We start from the raw sequence: 24,154 nt of genomic DNA, 5'->3' as shown, positions 1-24,154 counted from the left end.
GAATTAAAAAATATTAAAATGTGTTTATGGTAATGTCTTAAAATAAACTGAAATAGAGTAAAAATAGTAGGGTAGTCTATTTTAGCAGAAATTATCATGCTTATCAAATAGAAAATAACAAATGCTACTTAAACAAACCTATACTGATATACAGTTATGTTATTTTGATAATAAAATATATACCACCGTATTTATTTGTGAATTGCAAAATTAATCGTTTTTGATCATTTTTTACATTTATTAATGCAAGAGAGGCTTGAACATTTTTGGATTCTTCTACTTGGGACAATGTGTGTTTCACATTTATGAGATTTTTTGTAAAAACATATTATTGCTGTTCAATCGCGCACACATTTTTTCAACAGTGTCTGATATCTGCGAAAATATATGATAAACTATAGAAATAAAATTAAGATGATATTTATGTTTATTAATTCTCTTAGTATAAAAACTGCTTTTTTAAAAATATTTTTTGAAAAAAGGTACAACTTTTTTTCTCTTTGTTTCTCTTTCTTCTCTTAAGCTTAAAATTTCCATAATTATCTTATTTTTATTTATTTAATTTAATAGTATTTATTATATTATTTCTATGAGTATATATATCTAAAAACATAAAACAATTATAATTTTTCGAATTATTTATTTTCATGGAGTATTACTTAAAATGTTCATAAATATAATATTAATGATCAATTATATTATACAATTGATTATTAATACCATATTTATAAACATTTTAAATAATAAAGAGCTCTTTTCTCACGTCCACATGTCTTCTATGGATACCCATTTTACATGGATTTTATTTTACAAAATCAAATATTGATTTTACAATAAAATATTGAAAAACGTATAATTTAGACACAGTATCACAGAATTACACACTATTTATTATTCCTTTTTTATTAATAACTTTTCAAAAAATAACGATTGTTAATTAAAACTTTGATAATATAATTGACAATTAATGAGGTAGCGTTTCCTTATGTCTGTGTAATTATTAAACGATTTACGTAATAAAATCAACTGCGAATTTCACATCACTCATTTAGCATATCTTTGTTTTTCACATATTCATAACTTGGATTTGTACATTTTTTCTTTTTAAAAATAAAATTAAGATTATGAACTGAGAACAAATATCGACGTCATTTGAATATCATTATCTTTCATGAAGTTTGATGCGTGCTATGTAAATGACTACAAACCGGATGTTTTGCATAATATTTCATTGTCAACATCTATCTTAACTGACACATTATTTGATGTAAGAGATAATAGAAAAAAATAAAAACTTTTTATTCAATATTTGATTTTGTAGTTATGTTTCGATCTAAATACTTCAATTGTATCATATGCTTAATACAGATAAAAAAAAATTCGTTATTTATTTGCTCCGTGAAAATGTTCTTACATGCAATGTATAATATTTGTAACAAATTGTCTTTTTGCATATCGCTGAATAAATGCGTTTCCTCTTTGTTGAAATTAATAAAGTATTTTTTTAAGCATCGTGTATATATGAATCCTTGGCAGATACAACTGCTTCTTTATTATTATCGGCGATTCATAAATCAGGGTGGTCTCTTTTTATTGATCGCACAAATACGTGTGTTTCTTGCAAATTTCTTTCGTCATACATTCGCGAACAGTGATTTCATTTATTGTCGGGAAAATAATTTATTTTCACGACAAACCGTAAACAAGCAATATATGTATTTTAATTTCCGAAATTAATTGCAACAGATTAGATTCTAGATTAAGAAATTGCTACAAAAGAGACTAATTAATTCTGCAACGACGATGCGGTATAAAAGTTTTGCACTTTGGTGTCACGTACTCTTAATTCTTAGCTTCATCTTCAAAATGTCTGCAAAATTTCACAATTGAAAACAAACGAAATAACAATTCGATAGCGAGATACGAGCATCCCGCAAATTCTACTAAAAAATAATGACAGTCAGATGGATTCCAATCGGTACAATTTTTTTTTAAATTTCACTTTGCATAACGATAATGCTCAACATGTCTTCCATATTAATTCCAAAAGTAATAATCGCAAAAATGATTACTCAATATAGAATGAATTTCCCGCGCATTATACGAAATATCACGAAAAAAGTAATCAAATGCCGAAGTACAGGGTTTCTTAATTTATTGCACTTATTAATAGTAGATATTACAGTCATTTGTGATTGAGAAACGTTTGAACTAATTGAATTGTTCAAAACTCGCGCGATATATCAAAACATTTTATAAACATGTTACGTTGAGAGAATTTATAACAATTTGAATAATAATTTTAATAATTTTAACAATCCAATTGGTCAGTTTTAAACGCCGACTACTAAAATCGCAAACTTTAAATATTAAAACAATAACTAAATTAAGGCCGTCCTCTATGGTCATATACAAACAATTTACAAATTGGCCAATGAGGGTCCAAGGTCAGTCATTAGTGAGCGTAAAAATTTATTTATTTTTATTATTAAATATTTGCTATTCTAGCCATCTAACTACAGATGCGAATGTTTCGGTCAATTTTTTTACTAGTTTCAGCGCAAATTATATATAACTAAAAGGAAAACGCAACATACTTGACACAGTACAATTAAAATTAATCCATTTATAGTACCATATTGATTAGACACTAACAGCCATAAAAGTGAAAATTAAAAACCGAATAAACGCCTCTCTCTGGGTGAAAAGCCAAGAGGGGTGATGTGTATTATTATATATATAAGATGGAATTATAAATTGAGTCTGGTAGGTAATATGTCAAACAAATAAAATTGGTAATACCTTAATATCCAAGGCTGTCAGTATCTAATACTTGACGATTACAATTACTTCTAATGTGATGTTTAGTGATCAACCGTCGGGACAAGACTAACCTTAATATAACAATAAACGCATCAAATTTTTGATAGATTGTTTATCATGTCCTTATAAGTAGCGTCTAAACAATCAGTATCTGTCTGCACATTAAGACTATTTTTTGTCTATTAATGTAAATCATTTCCGATAATAATCTTTCATTATAAAACTTTTCGATATTTAATATTTCTACATTATTCCAATTGAAGTCTATATGGTTGGTAATTACTCAGCTAGTCGTTTAAATATTAAGATTTCTGTCTTTAAATAACTTCACAATTCTGTTACTATCAAGTGATGCGGTAAGTTTGGGACATCCTATATATAAAATTGATCTCATTGGATAAATTCTTTGTTTATGCTTTCGTTTTGCAGTAGTTTATATTTTTCCACAGAATTCATGTGTTGGATATTGTGATGTACATGCTCAAAATTGTAAAAACCCTTACGTGTAAAAATTTTGAACCTATATCGGCGATTCTGACGAAAATGTTTTAACAGCATTTGTATAATTATTTTCTTACACACAAATAATATGAAAATACCAACTCCTTTAATTAATTCCAGTATAAAAATACTTAACACAATGAAAAATATTGTTAAATTAGTGTAATCCTTAACCACCCAAAAATCCAAAGCTGCCGCCATAATAGCCTCCATGGCTATTATAATAAATAACATTATAAACAATTTTAAATACAGATTGGCCCTGCAAATAAATATAAAAATTTCTATTTTATACTTTAAAATTACAATATAAGTAATTATTAAAAGCAAGCTTATGAACATTATAATGCTTTATGAAGATATAATTCAAAAATTCGTAATTACTTTACATTTTTAGATTACATAGAGACAATATAATATACAAACAACTATCAACCTGGTGAATAAGAACCGTACGCAGATGTTAATGCGTAAATTTCTGAGAATTTATTTTTCTTCCGCGAAAATTGAAACGTGCACAGGGCACATATTTCTCACCTACGTCTCTTTAGGGGAGTAAAGAGGGGGTATAGAAATCTCAAAAATGAGAATCTATTTCTTGGTAAATACACCAAGTAAAATATTAATTTCTAAGAAATTTACGCATTAACATCTGCGTACGGCTCTTATTCACCGAATTGATAACTGCTTGTTTGTGAATAATAAGAGCCTTATATTCGAAATATTAAATATGATATACAATATAATAAATACTATTAATTTCATTAAATAAAAATGAGTTAATAAAATAAACTTTAAACTTATAAGAAGAGAGAGAAATAGAAAGAGGAATAATTGTATTTTTTTCGAACAAAAATATCAATGAAAGTAATTTTCATGCTCAGAGGATTAATAGATATAAATATTTATCTTAAATTTATTCTTTTTGTTTATTATATATTTTCGAAAATAACAGATACTGCTGAGAAAATTCCCGCGCAATTAAATAGCGGTAATAGATTTGTACAAAAAAAATCTTATAAATGATAAAGCACATTGCCGCAAGCAGAAGAATCTAAAAATGTTTAATTCATTCTTGTGTCGAAAAATGTAAAAAATGACTGAAAACTATCAATTTTGCAATGCCGTCCACAAATGAATACGATGACAAATATTTTATTAACTAAAATAGGAACTGTGTATCAATATAGAGTTGTTTTCGTACGAACCATTTCTTGTTTTCATTATAACATCGGCTCTCTGCACCTTGAAGACGATGAGCTGTGTCCTTCTCATAGCGCATAATCTTCAGTGCTGTATGAATGGATAAAATTATGCTAATAACAGTAGAACTAAATTTGGGCGTGAAATTGTATAACTGATCCGACGCACCAACTGAAATATAAAATAAAGCTTTTCAAATGGTATCATATATTGCAAGTATATAAAACATGCTTTACTTTTAAAATAAATTTTCAAATGGATTATCCATAATTAAATATATTGTCAATAGAATTATGTTAACGCTAAGATACACTTACATTGAAACCAACATGTGTGGACCTGAAATTTCGGTCGGATCATGCTTTTCGGCACGCTAGGAACGAAATCCATGATGATACAGATAATAACGAAAAAGAAGGAAACTCCCCAAACAAAAATAGAATATAGAAGCTTTTTCCTGTTGTTTTCTTGTTGGTTCGCTTTCTTTTTTAACGAGCTGAAATTTCTGCAAAGAGCAGTTTACACTTTACATTTAACCGGTAATAAATAAAAAGTTTGGATGCAAATGCACATTAAAAGAAATATGTTTTTGATTAAGAAGTTTAAAAATCTGTCTTTTGTAAATATGTATATGAAAGATAAATATAGGGCACCCTTTTCCAATGACAACGATCCTGACGTACGTTGTCAATGTCACTACTCTAAGTAACGTATAATGGTTTAGTGGCTCGTTGCTTGTTAAAAAGATATTAACAATTAAAAAAATTAATGCAATCTTCTGAGTTTGTTCAAGCATGAAGTTTACGTCAGTTAAGTATATTTAAGTTGTATTGTTTATTAAGTGAACGTATGACTGTGGATGGGATTTCTCCTTTTACTCTGCACTCCCAAAGACAACTGATTAAATTCAATTTATTTTTTAGAGGTGAAAAAAGTTAAAAGTTCAACTTCCTCAGAATGGATTAAGTTAGCTTAATTTTTTCAGGATGAGAATACAGGTGATGGATCACAGTCCTACACCATAAGTGCATTTGGTTTATTAAATGTAAATAAACAAACGTATTAAAATTCATATTCTACTTGATAAATTTTTTTTAATAATTTTTTTAATAAACAATCTAGAAACTTTTTTAACAAAATATATCACAGTCAGTCATTGAAAGCGGGTCCCTTAATATCCATATTTACCACTTAAAATATCATTTTATTAAAGAACAGGGTAATTGTTTTTATAATATCAATCAGCACACATATACACACGTGACACGATGAAGTATTTTCTCGTAATGCAATGCAAAATATTATAACAGTATCTTTTATATTTATAAATATATTGTCATAGATTTAATCTCAACAAATGGGTTTATATGTCACAAATAAGATTTCATTCTGTCTCGATTGTATTATATACACTGCCCTCCATAAATTAGGAAACAGATAAGCAGTTGTACGATAGTGATCTATGTAGGTTTGTGATATAAATATATTATACGACAACAAATATTTCCATTCAGAACATTTGGAACACTTATACATGCCGAAAATATATCGGTGATTATTTTGTAATACCAGAGAGTTCGAAGTTGAATTGCGCGTGCTGCTCTGTTATAGCACGTACTCTGTTATAATTAGAACTAGTACAGCCTATTAGATGTAGTGGCGCCTGTAATGAGTGCACGAATTATAACTACACGTCAGAGTGATAAAAAGTCATTTTTAAGTGCAATTTAATTTAAGTTTTTGTAAAATTTATAAAATTAATCACAATGACTAAAAATGACCCCAACGCGTCAGATTTCGTATGAATCACGACTCAAGATAATTTTAATATAATCAGTAAATAAACATTTACAAACAAAAATAATGTTTTCTATTATGTATTTTCTTTATATTAAATATTGTTATAGAATGTTTCCAAACTTATGGAGGGTAGTATATGTACATTCTAATTTTATGAAATTTAATTTATATTATAAATAATGTATGAAAAACTTGGTTACTTACCTAAATGTCCACCACATATCGAAACTCATTACACATAACCAGAAGTAACATGCTACAGAGCTGAAATAGCTAAGTAAACCTGCAATTATTTAGAATATTTTAAATAAACAACATTTAGAGATGGTACTTTAAAACGAATAATAATTGGCAAATTACATGTATAAAAAAAAACTTCAATTGTTTGTTAGAAAGAAATTAAAAATTTATTAAATTTAATGAAGAATAACAGAAGTATACACAAATCAGTCAAATGTATATAGTATATATTGCATTAACTGCATCATTGAGGCTATACTATACCGGCTGCAACACAGACAGAATACACCAGATTACTCCGTTTGATTATCTTTAGTAAGAGGGTATTCAAGTAAAGGATAGACACTATACTGCTGTATTGACGCAACATGAAACCATGTATATTATGAAGCTCTGGTAGTATAATGTAAACCAAGAGTAACATCAGCATACATAGCAAATTCACTAGAATGCAAATAAAACTGATGATGTTTAACACATCATCCATCAGCGGTCGAATAACTGTATTGATATAATTATTTCTTTCTTCTATAATTTTTGTTAAAGTCTCCGTACAAGTAATTGCAATAACCTCATCATGATTCAAAGAGGCTAGGCAATAGGATGTTGATTCGACGAATTGGTCAAGGTAAGAAAGATATAGAGTGCCGTTTTCGAAGAAAACGTATTTGTAGTATGCCCAACTATCGTCATTAAGATTGATGCGTACAAATTTCATAGGTTTTGGGCACGGATTCTGAACAATCAATTGAAACATTTCGTCTATTTTCTTATATTCAGTTTGCATATTTGTTTCGTTCCAGAATTTATATACATCTAAAAAAACATATTTAGGTCTTTCTTCAGTGCAATTGCGAAGTGATAAGTTATACCGATCGCCGAGAGGACAACATAGGCGAATACAAGTTTTATTGTCGCATGTCTCGTATGGAACAATGTAATCTTCATTGTCATTTTCATTATTGATATGATTTTTGTTGCCGACCTTTGTAAAGTTTGCTCGAATCTCCCTCGGCAATCGATTACGTTTCTCAGGATATTTCACATAATGCATGAGAAATTCATTCTGAAACCAATCAACATCTTTACGACTGTTACTTCTGGAATTAATACGGAACACATCCTGAGCATCTTCGTAATCCATGATGAAATTTTTACGCAAATTATATCGATTGAAAACTGTCTCGTTGCCATTTTTCTCAGTGGAATTCACGTGAAGTTCGTATCTCACCATCGAATTGTTATCCTGCTTAATGTCAATTGTAAAATTCTGCAGAGGTTTTGTAGATGAAACGAAGAACAAAAGTGCACAACACCAAAATTCAAAACTTTTACCGTACATCGTCAATAATTTGTGATATTAATTTGATTTTTTGACAGTAATTTTTAATTTAATATCTAACGGCTGCAATAATAAATTGCGAACACGAGAATACGTATGTTGTTTGTCTGTGATGTTTTAATTACGACAACGATGTCCTTTTCCCGAGAAACAACGAAATCAATGCTCGCGAATGTACGACGAGAAGAACTGGCGTTAAACGTACATATTCGCGCTATAAATAGGAGAAGACTGCCGTGATTGATGCCTTGTCGATTATAATAAAGAAGCAATTTACCTACTAATAAGTCATGTAAGAGGATGTTTAAAGAAATTTTGTTAATATACTTCTACAGAAAGTAGACGAATCAATTTAGCGATATCGTAAAAACTGTTTAGAAGCTAATGTTTCAATTAATATTTATATTAAACTTTGAAAAATATTATATAAAATTTTTATGGCGCAAGACAACGGGTAAATAATGATGATTACTTGATCTGCATTAATACTTATGGTATACAGGGAGAGATTCCGATTTTATTTTTTACTTTTTTATGCTGTACTTAAAAAAAAATTGAATTTAGATTTCGCGCTATCTAGCAGAAATATACTTAAGTGACGTGCCTACAAGAGTCTGCAGTGCATCTGTCCCATAGTAACTACTGACAATGTGTAAAACGTGTTTAAACGTATGTTGTTGGGTCGGTATATATTTTATGCGTATTAATTGTTTCGAAATATTAGTAGTTTATTGATTTTTTTTAAGTTTTTTTGTCAATATTTATAGATTTTTAAAGACTTCTAAAATTATTCTAACTTTTTTAATAAAATTTATGAGTTTTTAAAGTTTTTTCAAACATTTATCGTTTTTTTATAAAAATATATACATTTTATTATAAAAAGAAAAATTTCAAATATTTAAAATTATTTATAAATAATTTGCAAGAAAAGAAGTAACAAAAATATGTCACTTTGATTGTTTTGATTAATTCAACTTTTTGCAATAAACGAAGTTATACTAATTTTTTTCATGTAGTATAAAACATCTTAGAATTATATTCGATTTTTTTCCTGTTACAATACCCTATATAGAATATAAAATTAATGTAATAAATAACATTTTTTCGTTATTCCGAATGCTTACTTCTAGGCTTCCTTACATGAAAACTATAACTTTTACATCAATAAACTTTTTATGAGCACACTAGTTAAGGTCTAAATTTTTAATTTATGTATAATTAATGTCAAAAAATTAAGTAAAGTTGTAGTAAAAAAACCGATTGGAGTCACAAACGACCCCGTGTGTATTGTGTGTTGTGGAATGTGTGTTTCGTAAATGTTAAAGATATGATACGGTCAAAGAGTTTATTTTCAGAATTTATCTACGATAAATCTAGAATTTATTCATTATTAAAAACAATTGAACTCAAATATAAATAAAAAAATATACTTTTTCCTTTATTTAAATTCATAATATATCTGTTAGGATAGAAATCGACAATGAAATATTATGCAAAAATACCTGTTTGTAGTTTACATCATACATCAAGGAAGCAACATTAAGAATTGCTTTTAAGAAACCTTTCAAGGATATAAATTCACTCATCAAGGATATAAATTCAAATTATCGATATTCTCTTATCTTCTAATTTCAATTTACTCGTAATAGATGCAAATAAAATTACAAAGTATAAATATGTGAAGAATAAAATTGTTAAGTAAGAGATTTGAAGCTTTTAGTTGATTTTATATAAAAATATTCTATAAAATTTTTTTACATTTCTATTTGATTTTAGTTTCGAAATTCTTCAATCATAGGTAAATTTACAAGTTTTTTATAGTATACATTATTTATAATGTAAATTAAGTTTGACATATAAAATTATGATTTATATTATATATACAAAATCTACATTAATATATTCGTCTGTGATATATGTATAAACACAGTAGTTATTTTTATATTATCAATCACCAAGTGCACACACACACACACACACACACACACACACACGATAAAATATTTTTTGTATAAATGTAAAATATTGTAGTAGTATATCTTACTTATATATATATATATATATATATATATATATATATATATATATATATTGTTGTCTGAAGAATCTAAACATATGCGTTTAGATTCATTTTTTAAAACAAAAAAATTTTTTTTATTTTATAATTTTTATAATTCTATATTTAATAAAATTATATAAAGAGCTCCGATTAATAAGTAAGTAAATAATAAAGAGGCAATAGGAGCGAGGAGATGTGAATATAAAATTATAAGTTTTTTATATGTAGATGATATGTCGCAATTGTATTGACATTAAGTACATTGGTAACATTCTATAGAATGACGGAAATTATAATAAAGATTTGAACGTTTCGATTCATGTTTTGAATCCTCTTCAGCATAATATATAAGTTAAATAAATGAATTATAAATAAAAACGAAATTAATGATAAAACATCGCATAATAAAGGTATAAGGCATGTGTGAACATAACAACCGTGATCGTATTCGCATGATTAAAAGGATCACTGCCTCAGAACCGCTGTACATATTTATCGCATGTTAGTTTTATAAATTACATATATATAAAACGATCCAATTTGTTCGGTTCTTTTATTGTACGGCTTGCATAATAATCCCGCGAGGCAATTCTCCGAGGTTTCCAGACCGAGGGAGGTATGCAGTTAGATTGAGGGGTTAAGTCTATATTAATAAAATGAGTATAATAAATACCTGTTTGTAATAAAGTAATTTACCGTTAGTTTGTGTATAATGGTGGTGACTCAGGAAAAGCTTTCAAGATATGCACTCCGTTTGTGTGTTGTTGAATCTATGGTATATATATCGCGATAACTGATGTTTAACGTGTGGTTATGTCGATGGTACAGATGGTAATGAGCTCAAGGGCGAAAAATACATTTAAGATGGAAAGAGTTAGATAGGTGACATTAGATCTTAGACAGTTTGTTTATTATATCATCGTAAATAGCTGGCAAACATTCTATATCTGTTTGTAGATTTATGCTATTTATTTGTCGTTTAATGTATAACATTTCAGATATCAGTCTTTTTGTGTAATAGGCCTCGTTGTCTAGTATTTGTGCATTGTCCCAATCAAAGCCATGATTGTATGTTAGGCGGTGGTCAGTGATCACTGATTTGTTGTTATTGGGCTTCATTATGTTGGTCTTATGTTCTTTTATCCTAGTATTCAGCTTTCTGCCCGTTTGACCAACATAAAAAGCGTCGCAATTTAGACAATTAATTTTGTATACCACTTTGGTTTTCATGGGACTAGGGATAGGATCTTTGTGTGTCTTAATAAATTTGTTGTTTTTGTTTATACTATAGTAGGCTAATCTAATGTCGACATCTTTTAGAGCATTCTTTATTTTATCAGTTACTGTATGCAAATATGGAATTGTGAAATATGAGTTATTATTGGGTATTTGTAATTTTCTGTCGGATGGTCTATTGTTAATTAAAAATTTTATGCGGTTGTTAATTGTTCTGAATATGAAATCGGTTGGATAGAAGTTGTCCAGTAAAATCTTTATTATAAATTGAATATTCTTTTCATGGAACGTGGGATGTGATAATAAGAATACTCTATCAACTAAGCCTATTACAGTGCCTCTTTTTTGGTTGTTAGGATGTTGGGAATAGAAATTGAGATATCTACCCGAGAATGTGTTCTTATGGTACCAGTCAAATATTAGATGGTTATTAATTAATCCTGTAAGCTTTTCTTGAGTCACCACCATTATACACAAACTAACGGTAAATTACTTTATTACAAACAGGTATTTATTATACTCATTTTATTAATACAGACTTAACCCCTCAATCTAACTGCATACCTCCCTCGGTCTGGAAACTTCGGAGAATTGCCTCGCGGGATTATTATGCAAGCCGTACAATAAAAGAGCCGAACAAGTTGGATCGTTTTATATATATGTAATTTATAAAACTAACATGCGATAAATATGTACAGCGGTTCTGAGGCAGTGATCCTTTTAATCATGCGAATACGATCACGGTTGTTATGTTCACACATGCCTTACATCTTTATTATGCGATGTTTTATCATTAATTTCGTTTTTATTTATAATTCATTTATTTAATTTATATATTATGCTGAAGAGGATTCAAAACATGAATCGAAACGTTCAAATTTTTATTATAATTTCCGTCATTTTATAGAATGTTACCAATGTACTTAATGTCAATACAATTGCGACATATCATCTACATATAAAAAACTTATAATTTTATATTCACATCTTCTCGCTCCTATTGCCTCTTTATTATTTACTTATCTATATTTAATAACTAAAAGTAAAATAATGTATTATTAAAATGTATTTTAAATTATTAATAAAATTTTATTATATTATGTAATAATTAACAATATATAATACTATAAACTTTCTTAATTTTCTTTTTCTCGATTTTATAAATGTTTAAACCAGTATTATATTAATTTTTCTTTCTCTTTCATACAGTAGTAAAAGTTTAATTTCTCAATCAAATGCTTTGCTAAATCAAAATTGATGATCAGATTAAATATCAATATTATATGTAAATATGTAATAGTTTATTTTATCAATTGTAAACGTAACGTAAATTATTTTATTTAATTATGTAATTAAATAAATTTACAGAGTTATATAATGTTTTAAGGACTTTTTTTTAAATCGTATTTTTTTTTATATACATTTATATCCCAACTTTTTATTTGTTAATATCTAAATGTAAATTGCGTTTTGCAAAGATTTTCGCTTACAATTGCTCAAAAAAAATGTTAAACATCAACAAAAAAAAAAGTTATGTATTTCATCTTTGCTTGGAAAAGTATTTTTATTCTCACTATTATCCGTATCATCATAGAATTTGTCAGCGTGCCGAAATCCGTCATTTGGCATTGTGTTTGATTCATTGTGAGTACCTATATATTATTATTAACGTAATCTTATTTTAAGGATTTGGGCTATACAATAGAAATAAAAAATTTTTATCAAAATAAAAAAAAATTAATAAATTTCTTATTATATTGTTTAAAAAAAATCAAATAAATATGTTTGGAATATAAAAACAATTAAAATATCAAAAAAAGAAATTAATGTATAAATTAAAATGTAAATTTTCTTTAGTTTAATTTATTAATTTAAATTAAAATTGTTTAAGAATTAAAAAGTATTAAAATTTTTTTTATGGTAATGTCTTGAAATAAACTAAAATAGTAAAAATAGTAGAGTAGTCTATTTTAGCAGAAATTATCATGCTTATCAAATAAAAAATAACAAATAATTGCTACATAAACAATCCTATTGATATACAGTCTTGTTATTTTGTTAATAAAATATATACCACCGTATTTATTTGTGAATTGCAAAATTAATCGTTTATGATCATTTTTTACATTTATTAATGCAAGAGAGGCTTGAACATTTTTGAATTCTTCTACTTGGGACAATGTGTGTTTCACATTTATGAGATTTTTTTAAAAACATATCACCGCTGTTCAATCCAGTGCATATTTTTTCAACAGTATCTGATATTTTCGAAAATTAATGATAAACTATAAAAATAAAATTAAGATGGTATTTATGTCTATTAATTTTGTTAGCATAAACCTATCTTTTTTAGAAATATTTTTTTCAAAAAAGATACAACTTTTTTTCTCTTTGTTTCTCTTTCTTCTCTTAAGCTTAAAATTTCTTTAATTATCTTATTTTCATGTAATTAAATTAATAGTATTTATTATATTGATTTTAAGTGTATATATAAAAAAATGTAACACAATTATAATTTTCGAATTATTTATTTTCATGGAGTATTATTACTCAGAATGTTTATAAGTATGATATTAATAATCAATTGTGTCATACACTAGGGTATGATGGCCGTACGGAAAAGATGGCTGTAATTTTTTCAATAATCGCTACATAGTGCGCTCTTTTAGTGATTATCAAAGATAATCGATATTTACAGTAGTTTATGTACATACATTGTTCGAAATAACGATATTGTGAATCTTATATCATATTTTTATTTTTGATTACCTGCAAAGTTTTTCATTTGTCCACTAAAAACTTATAACGTCGAATAAATGACAGTTAAGCTATCGTAATCGACGTTAGACATATTAAAAAGATGTGTAAATTGTTATATGACCTATAATTTTTATTTTCGTTTTCACTATCTTTTTATAAATATTATGGCCATCTTTCCGCCACTATGGTCATCTTTTTCTTGAATATTGGGTAAGATGGTCAATGTTTATGTTGTGCCATTTTGCTAATATAAAATTTCTATTAAATATTTTCTTTTTAATTTCAATATTATTAGGTAATTTAAGCTACAGTGAGGATAATATGTCAAACACTATTAAAAAATAACAAAAATAAAAGTATGTTTTTTGCATTTTAAAAAACTATGGCCATCTTACCCAAGTTTACCCTAATAAGGAGCTCTTTCTTCCACGTCCACATGTTTTCTATGAATACCCATTTTATATGGATTTTATTTTACAAAATCGAATATTGATTTTACAATAAAATATTGAAAAACGTATAATTTAGATACAGTATCACAGAATTACACACTATTTATTATATTTTTTTTATTAATAACTTTTCAAACTATAACAATTGTTAATTAAAACTTTGATAATATAATTGACGATTAATGAGACAGTGTTTCCTTATATCTGTAATTATCAAACGATGTACGTAATAAAATCAACTGCGAATTTCAATCACTCATTTAGCATATCTTTGTTTTTCACATATTCATAACTTGGATTTGTACGTTTTTTCTTTCTAAAAATAAAATTAAGATTATGAACTGAGAACAAATATATCGACGTCATTTGAATATCATTATCTTTCATGAAGTTTGATGCGCGCTATGTAAATGACTACAAACCGGATGTTTTGCATAATATTTCATTCTCAACATCTATCTTAACTGACACATTATTTGATGTAAGAGATAATAAAAAAAAATTAAAACTTTTTATTCAATATTTGACTTTTTAATTATGTTTCGAGCTAATAAAATACTTCAATTGTATCATATGCTTAAAACAGATAAAAAAAATTCGTCATTTACTTGCTTCGTGAAAATGTTCTTACATGCAATGTATAATATTGGTAACAAATTGTCTTTTTGCATATCGCTGAATAAATGCGTTTTCTTTTTGTTGAAATTAATAAAGTATTTTTTAAGCATCCTGTATATATTCCTGTATATATTCTAAAATTGTACCTTTTTAGGAAAAAATTTCAATGAAAGTAATTTTCATGCTAACCATAATAAAAGTATTAATACACGTAAATATTCATTTTGACTTTATTTGTAATGGTTTGATTGCGACAACAATGGTCTTTTTTTAAGAAACAACGAAATCAATGTTCCCAAACGTATGGCGAGAAAAATTAGCGAAAAATACACATGTCGCGCGATGAATGGAAAGAGACTGCCATGGTCGACAAATTATCAATGATGGTAAAGTAGCAAATTACCTACTAACAACTGTAAGAACTCAAAAAATGTTTAAAAAATCTTATTGATAAGTTTCTACAAATACTGGGCGAATCAATTTGGCGATATCGTAAAAAATGTTTAAAAAGTTAATATGTTAATTATGATTTATTACATTTTTGAAAATATTATGTAAAATCTTTATGAACTACAGGTAAATAATGAAGATTTTTTTAAACTATAATTTTAGCTCATGGTGCATTTTTCTAAACTGAAACATATAGGAGAACATGGGGTAGAACGGCACCGCGGGGTACAATGATGCAGAGTCGATATCTTTTTACAGAAATGTTACCATATCATAAAATATGTTGCAATTATTGTTATTAGGTGTCTCTTTCTGCGTGCTGTTATCATTAGTCGCAATATTTTTCCATGTTTTAAAGAGAAAAATATATATTATAACAAGAGAATTGTTTTTATTTATTAATTTATAGTTATCATTTAAAGATACAAATCTATATTCTTATGTTCTATATATTATATCATAATATACAACTTTTAAAAAGTTTTAGACATAAATGCTAATGAAATAAACAAGTTTTAGAGGTAGTCCATTATACCCCGCATGAAAAGCATATCACGAAAATCTAGGCTTTTACTAAATCAATAATCTCGTCTATTTAAACTATTATTTTATAATAAACTTGTTTTTACTTATAGTGGATATTCCAAAGAATATTTTTAGTAAAAAAAATATTGATTTATTTTTTTTAATATGTTGAAAACTTGCTCAATGCTTACGTTGGCCGTTCTACCTTACGTTCTCCTACACTTTTTTTGTTAAAGAGGTTTTGTTAAAGATTTCTATTAAATTTTCTTTTTCCAAAATAAAAATTATATAACTTTTATATTGCTGAATTCATTAATTAAAAGGGAAATAATATATTAATAAATTAAAATTTTATTAAATTATAAAAAAATTAACAATATATACAATATATATATATATACAATACTGTAGGGATCTAATAATATTAATAAAGACTAATAACAATTTAATAATAATCTACGTTATGTTAGCTTCGGTTATGTTTCAAATTTGCATGTTATTGTTTTCTTTCCTTTCTTTTCTTTACCTATATTATTGTTGACGAGAGAGAGAGATTAATCACGAGACAAAAAGATACCGGTTGAACAGACAGAAAACGTTGGACGATATGTGCGGACGGTAGAGAAATAATTGTGACAAGCGACGGCGTTTAGTTAGCCTTGTACAAGAACTGTGTTTTAAATGTATTCAAATTATTTATTAATATTAAATTTACATTTTTTTTTATTACCCCACGATACTATAAACTTTCTTGCAATTTTCTATCTGCAAAACACCTATATGTTTTAAGTATGTTAATAATTGTGATCTTACTTCGCATAAAAAGTTGAAAACTCATGTGGAACTATGCAGTAACAGTCACTGTTTCGCACTGATTACAGCGAACAAAAAGTGTGGAATTCGCTCAGTGTGGTAAGTTAAACCTATAGAATCATACAATGATAGATCTTATCTTTCTGTGAAAATATGATTTATAAGTTTAGGTATTTGCGAATCTCAAAAAATATATTTACAATACAAGTTTGCTATTTATAATTATGTTTGTTAACAATCTTTCATTTTACGATTTTTTGATTTGAAAATACTTGTAATTACAAATCATTGATATTAAATTTCTTTGATTTATCTGATTTATTTTCCACATCTGATAATTCGTCAACATGTACATTAAATACTTTACTTAAAAATAATAGATAGTTAGAAGTAAAGTAAAGAACAATAAAAGATTGTACAAATATTATAAAAAAAGTACAAATAACAAATGTTTTCATCTTTTTCTAGACGTTCATCAATGTCAAAAACTAAAAAAAAATTAAAAACAAACAATCAGAAGTAAAGTAAATAATCGCATGTAATATGTCTCGTGTATAAAACTAATCAATTATAGGCGAAAGATGCAGACATAAAACGGAATGATAATTTGGTAATTGCATGCGCAATAATAATTATTTTCATAGATACAGATACTTAAAAAACGAGCGACAATTAATTTCGGTTAATCATCAGATAGTTTTGCAAAAACTTGCGACAAAAAGAAATCCAGAATCAAAATGCCGTCATCAAAAAACTCATGTAAGAAATCGAGAGTAAATCGATCAACCGAATTTTCGTAACATCTCGGTGACGCACACGCACACAATATGAAAACTTTTATCGAACGTAGTCGTCTACATTTTATTTCAAAACCAGATTCTGTTTCTCCTCATAAATTTCCTTATTTTAAATTTACATTTGTACAAGGTTTACATAGATATTTTGTAGAGTTTTATTATAAATACAATTAAAATTTTTATCCTGATAAATATCAAATTATCTAATATTAAACGCCTTGTATCATTAACATTAAAAAAATTGTCTTGTTTTCTGTAAAAATGTTTATGGTGCGAAACATTTTAAATTTAGATGAAATTTTGCTTAATCATTTTCAAATTAAAATTTAAAAAAAACGACAAACGCAAAATACATAAAATATACATATATTTGCATTATGTTACATGTATCAAATTAGATTTGTTAAATCAATGCCTCGAAAAAATGGGATAAACTTAACAAGGGCAAATATACAGGGTGTTCTTAACTTGTTGCACTTATTAATAGCAGATACTACAGTCATTTTTGAATGAGAAATGTTTGAACTAATTGAATTGTTCAAAACTCGCGCGATATATCAAAACATTTTATAAACATGCTACGTTGAGAGAATTTATAACAATTTCAATAATAATTTTAATATGTTTAACGATCCAATTGGTCAGTTTGAAACGTCAACTACTAAAGTCGCAAACTTTAAATATTAAGACAATAACTAAATTAAGGCCGTCCACTATGGTCAAATACAAACAATTTACAAATTGGCCAATGAGGGCCCAAGGTCAGTTATTATTGAGCGTACAAGTTTATTTATTTTTATTATTAAATATTTGCTATTCTAGCCATCTAACTACAGATGCAAATGTTTCGGTCAATTTTTTGACCAGCTTCAGCGCAAATTATATATAACTAAAAATAAAAACGCAACATACTTGATACAGTGCAATTAAAATTAATCCAATTATATTATCATATTGATTAGACACTAACAGCCATGAAGGTGAAAATTAAAAACCGAATAAACGCCTCTCTCTGGGTGAAAAGCCAGGAGGGGTGATGTGTATTAAATATATATATAATGGAATTATAAATTGAGTCTGATAGGTAATATGTCAAACAAATAAAATTGTTAATACCTTAATATCCAAGGCTGTCAGTAGCCAATACTTGACGTTTACAATCACTTCTAATGTGATGTTTAGTGATCAACCGTCGGGACAAAAGACCAACCTTAATATAACAATAAATCTATCAAATTTTTGATAGATTGTTTATCATGTCTTTATAAGTAGCGTCTAAAGAATCAGTATCTGTCTGCAAATTAAGACTATTCTTTGTCTATTAATGTAAACCATTTCCGATAATAATTTTTTATTATAAAACATTTTGATATCTAATATTTCTACATTATCTCAATTGAAGTCGTGATTTAATTAAAATCTATGATTAATAATTACTGAGCTAATCGTTTAAATATTAAGATTTTTGTTTTTAAATAACTTCACAAGTCTGTTACTATCAGGTGATGCGGTAAGTTTGGAACATCCTATATATAAAACTGATGTCATTGGACAAATTCTTTGTCCATGCCTTCGTTTTGCAGTATTTTATATTTTTCCACAGAATTCATGTGTTCGATATTGTGACTTACATGCTCAAAATTGTAAAAACCCTTACGTTTAAAAATTTTGAACCTATATCGGCGATTCTGACGAAAACGCTTTAACAGCATTTGTATAATTGTTTTCTTACACACAAATAAGATGAAAATACCAATTCCTTTAACTGATTTCAGTATAAAAATACTTAACACAATGAAAAATATTGTTAAATTAGTGTAATCCCTAATCCAAAAATCCAAAACTGTCGCCATAATAATCTCCATGGCTATTATAATAAATAACATTATAAACAATTTTAGATACAGATTGGCCCTGCAAATAAATACAAAAGTTTCTATTTTATACTTTAAAATTACGATATAAGTAATTATTAAAAGCATGCTGATGAACATTCTAATGCTTTATGAAGATAAATAATTCAATAATTCATAATAACTTTACATTTTTAGATTACATAGAAACAATATAATATACAAACAAACAACTATCAACCTAGCGAATAAAAGCCGTACGCAGATGTTAATGCGTAAATTTCTTAGAATTTAATTTTCTTCCGCGAAAACGTGCATGTTTCAATTTTCGCGGAAAAAAATAAATTTCTAAGAAATTTACGCATTAACATCTGCGTACGGCTCTTATTCGCCAGATTGATAATTGCTTGCTTGTAAATAATAAGAGCCTTATATTTGTAATATTAAATATGATATACAATATAATAAATACTATTAATTTAATTAAATAAAAATGAGTTAATAAAATAAACTTTAAAATAATAAGAAGAGAGAGAAATGGAAAGAGGAATAGTTGTATTTTTTTCGGAAAAATATATCAGTAATTTTCATGCTAAGAGTATTAATAGATTTTTTCGATAAATATTCATCTTAAATTTATTCTTCTTGTTATCATATATTTTCGAAAATAACAGATACTGCTGAGAAAATACACGCGCAATTGAATAGTGGTAATAGATTTGTACAAAAGATCTCGTAAATGATAAAGCACATTGCCGTAAGCAGAAGAATCTATAAATGTTTAATTTTTTCTTGAGTCGATAAATATAAAAAATGATTGAAAACTATCAATTTTGCAATGCCGTCCACAAATGAATACAGTGACATATATTTTATTAACTAAAATAGGAACTGTGGATCAATATAGAATTGTTTTTGTACGAACCATTTCTTGTTTTCATTATAACATCGACTCTCTGCACCTTGAAGACGATTAACAGTGTCCTTCTCATAGCGCATGATCTTCAGTGCTGTATGAATGGATAAAATTATGCTAATAACATTAGAACTAAATTTGGGCACGAAATTGTATAACTTATCCGACGCACCAACTGAAATATAAAATAAAGCTTCTCAAATGATATCATATATCGCAAGTACATAAAACATGCTTTACTTTTAAAATAAATTTTCAAATAGGTTAATCATAATTAAATATACTGTCAATAGAATTATGTTAACGCTAAGATACACTTACATCGAAACCAACATGTGTGGAGCTGAAATCTCGGTCTGATCATGCTTTTCGGCACGCTAGGAACGAAATCCATGATGATACAGATAATAACGAAAAAGAAGGAAATTCCCCAAACAAAGATAGAATATAGGACTTTTTTTCTGTTGTTTTCTTGTTGGTTCGCTTTCTTTTTTAACGAGCTGAAATTTCTGCAAAGAGCAGTTTACACTTTACATTTAACCAGTAATAAATAAAAAGTTGGATGCAAATGCACATTAAATAAAATATGTTTTTGATTAAGATGTTTAAAAATCTGTCTTTCGTAAATATGTATATGAAAGATAAATATAAGGCACCCTTTTCCAATAAAAACGATCCTGACATACGTTATCAATGTCACTACTCTAAGTAACGTATAATGTTTTAGACGTATAATGGTTTAGTGGCTCGTTGCTTGTTAAAAAGATATTAATAATTAAAAAAATTAATGCAATCTTCTGAGTTTGTTCAAGCATGAAGTTTACGTCACTTATGTATATTTAAGTTGTATTGTTTATTAAGTGAACGTATGGCTGTAGGTGCGGCTCCTTCTCCTCTCCCTCTGCACCCCTGAAGACAACTGACCAAATTCAATTTATTTTTTAGAGATGAAAAAAAAGTTAAAAATTTAACTTCCTCAGAATGGGTTGGGTTAGCTTAATTTTTTCAGGATGAGAATACAGGGGATGGATCGCAGTCTTACCCCACAAGTGCATTTGATTAGTAATACTTAAATAAACAAACGTATTAAAATTCATATTCTACTTGATAAACTTTTTTTAAATAATTTTTTAATCAACGATTTAGAAACATTTTTAACAAAATATGTCACAGTCAGTCATTAAAAGCGGGTCTCTTAATATCCATATTTATTCACTTACACTAAAAATATTATCATTTTATTAAAGAACCGGGTAATTGTTTATAATATCAATCAGCACACATATACACGCGCGAGACGATGAAGTATTTTCTCGTAATGCAATGCAAAATATTATAACAGTATGTTTTATATTTATAAATATCTTGTCATAGATTTAATCTCAACAAATGGATTTATACGTCACAAATGAAATTTCATTCTGTCGGTTTTGATTGTATTATATACACTGCTCTCCATAAATTAGGAAACAGATAACCAGTTGTACGATAGTGATCTATGCAGGTTTGTGATATAAATATATCATACAACAAATATTTTTATCTAGAACATTTGGAATTCTGACACCCCAGATTGCGTATGAATCACGACTCAAGATAGTTTTAATATATACAAACAAAAATTAATCGATTTTATTATGTATTTCCTTTATATTAAATATTGTTATAGAGTGTTTCCAAACTTATGGAGAGCAGTGTATATACATTCTAATTTTATGAAATTTAATTTATATTATAAATAATGTATGACAAACTTGGTTATTTACCTAAATGTCCACCACATATCGAAACTCATTACACATAACCAGAAATTACATGCTACAGAGCTGAAATAGCCAACTAAACCTGCAATTCAGAATATTGGAAACAAATAACATTTTGAAAAGTTATTTTAAAATGAATGATAATTGGCAAATTACATTAAAAAAAAACTTCAATTGTTTGTTAGAAAGAAATTAAGAATTTATTGAAATTTAATGAAGAATAACAGAGGTATACAAATCAGTCAAATGTATATAGGATATATTGCATTAACTGCATTATTAAGGCTATACTATACCACTTGCAATACAGATGGAATATGCTAGATTACTCGTTTTGACTATCTTTAGAAAGAGGTGATTCAAGTAAAGGATAGACACTATACTGCTGTATTGACGCAACATGAAACCATGTATATTATGAAGCTCTGGTAGTATAGTGTAAACCAAGAGTAACATCAGCATACATAGAAAAGGCACTACAACGCAAATAAAACCAATTTTTTTGTGTAACACATCATCCATCAGCGGTCGAAGGACTGTAGTGGTATAATTATTTCTTTCTTCCATAATTTTTGTTAAAGTCTCCGTACAAGTAATTGCAATAACCTCATCATGATTCAAAAAGGCTAGGCAATAGGATGTTGATTCGACGAATTGGCCAAGGTAAGAAAGATATAGAGTGCCGTTTTCGAAAAAAACGTATTTGTAATATGCCCAATAATCGTCATTAAGATTGATGCGTACAAATTTCATAGGTTCTGGGCACGGATTCTGAACAATCAATTGAAACATTTCGTCTATTTTCTTATATTCAGTTTGCATGTTTGTTTCGTTCCAGAATTTATATACATCTGAAAAAACATATTTAGGGCTTTCTTCAGTGCAATTGCGAAGTAATAAGTTATACCGATTGCCGAGAGGACAACAAAGGCGAATACAGGTTCTATTGTCGCATGTCTCATATGGGACAATGTAATTTTCATTGTTATTTTCATTATTGATATGATTTTTGTTGCCGACCTTTGTAAAGTTTGCTCGAATCTCCCTCGGCAATCGATTACGTTTCTCAGGATATTTCACATAATGCATGAGAAATTCATTCTGAATCCAATCAACATCTTTACGACTGTTACTTCTAAAATTAATACGGAACACATCCTGAGCATCTTCGTAATCCATGGTGAAATTTTTACGCAAATTATGTCGATTGAAAATCGTCTCGTTGCCATTTCTCTCAGTGGAATTCACGTGAAGTTCGTATCTCACCACCAAATTGTTATCCTGCTTATTATCAATTGTAAAATTCTGCAAAGGTTTTGTAGATGAAACGAAGAACAAAAGTGCACAACACCAAAATTCAAAACTTTTACGGTACATTGTCAATAATTTGTGAAATTAATTTGCTTTTTTGACAGTAATTTTTTAATTTAATATCTAACGGCTGCAATAATAAATTGCAAAAATAAGAATACGTATGTTGTTTGTGTGTGATGTTTCGATTACGACAACGATGCTCTTTTTCCGAGAGACAACGAAATCAATGCTCGCGAATGTACGACGAGAAGAACTAACGTAAAACATACATATTCGCGCTATAAATAGGAGAAGACTGCCGTGATTGATGCCTTGTCGATTATAATAAAGAAGCAATTTACCTACTAATAAGTCATGTAAGAGGATGTTTAAAGAAATTTTGTTAATATACTTCTACAGAAAGTAGACGAATCAATTTAGCGATATCGTAAAAACTGTTTAGAAGCTAATGTTTCAATTAATATTTATATTAAATTTTAAAAAATATTATATAAAATTTTTATGGAGCAAGACAACGGGTAAATAATGATAATTATTTGATCTGCATTAATAATTACGGTATACAGGGATAGATTCCGATTTTATTTTTTACTTTTTCATGCTGTGTCTTCAGAAAAATTTGAGTTTAGATTTCGCGCTATCTAGCAGAAATATACTTAAGTAACGTGCCTACAAGAGTCTGCAGTGCA

At 27.5% G+C, this 24,154-nt stretch overlaps 2 protein-coding genes across 3 annotated transcripts; both read right to left on the bottom strand.

The window, feature by feature from the left end:
* Positions 1 to 2,138: 2,138 nt before the first annotated feature.
* Positions 2,139 to 8,118, bottom strand: LOC140671164 (probable G-protein coupled receptor Mth-like 3). The gene is made up of 5 exons (XM_072902312.1): positions 6,832 to 8,118; positions 6,532 to 6,610; positions 4,845 to 5,032; positions 4,533 to 4,698; positions 2,139 to 3,586 (listed from the first exon to the last, which is right to left on the bottom strand). The coding sequence occupies exons 1-5, from the start codon at positions 7,907 to 7,909 to the stop codon at positions 3,214 to 3,216; spliced, it is 1,884 nt and encodes a 627-aa protein (XP_072758413.1). The 5' UTR covers positions 7,910 to 8,118; the 3' UTR covers positions 2,139 to 3,213.
* A 9,851-nt stretch (positions 8,119 to 17,969) lies between these two features.
* LOC140671012 (probable G-protein coupled receptor Mth-like 3) lies at positions 17,970 to 23,727 on the bottom strand. 2 transcript variants are annotated; one of them, XM_072901991.1, is made up of 6 exons: positions 23,172 to 23,304; positions 22,448 to 23,002; positions 22,155 to 22,233; positions 20,710 to 20,897; positions 20,398 to 20,563; positions 17,970 to 19,533 (listed from the first exon to the last, which is right to left on the bottom strand). In XM_072901991.1, exons 2-6 carry the CDS (start codon positions 22,971 to 22,973, stop codon positions 19,164 to 19,166), a joined length of 1,329 nt encoding a protein of 442 aa, XP_072758092.1. In that variant the 5' UTR covers positions 22,974 to 23,002; positions 23,172 to 23,304; the 3' UTR covers positions 17,970 to 19,163. The 2 variants fall into 2 exon arrangements, with proteins under 2 accessions (XP_072758092.1, XP_072758091.1); XM_072901990.1 differs by having other exon boundaries at positions 22,448 to 23,727.
* Between the last annotated feature and the right edge of the window lie 427 nt (positions 23,728 to 24,154).

Source organism: Anoplolepis gracilipes, chromosome 11 (assembly GCF_047496725.1).
Source record: "Anoplolepis gracilipes chromosome 11, ASM4749672v1, whole genome shotgun sequence".
NCBI classification, from domain to species: Eukaryota; Metazoa; Arthropoda; class Insecta; order Hymenoptera; family Formicidae; genus Anoplolepis; species Anoplolepis gracilipes.
Note: the sequence above shows the minus strand (reverse complement) of the source record. Positions and strands in the feature narration are given on the sequence as shown.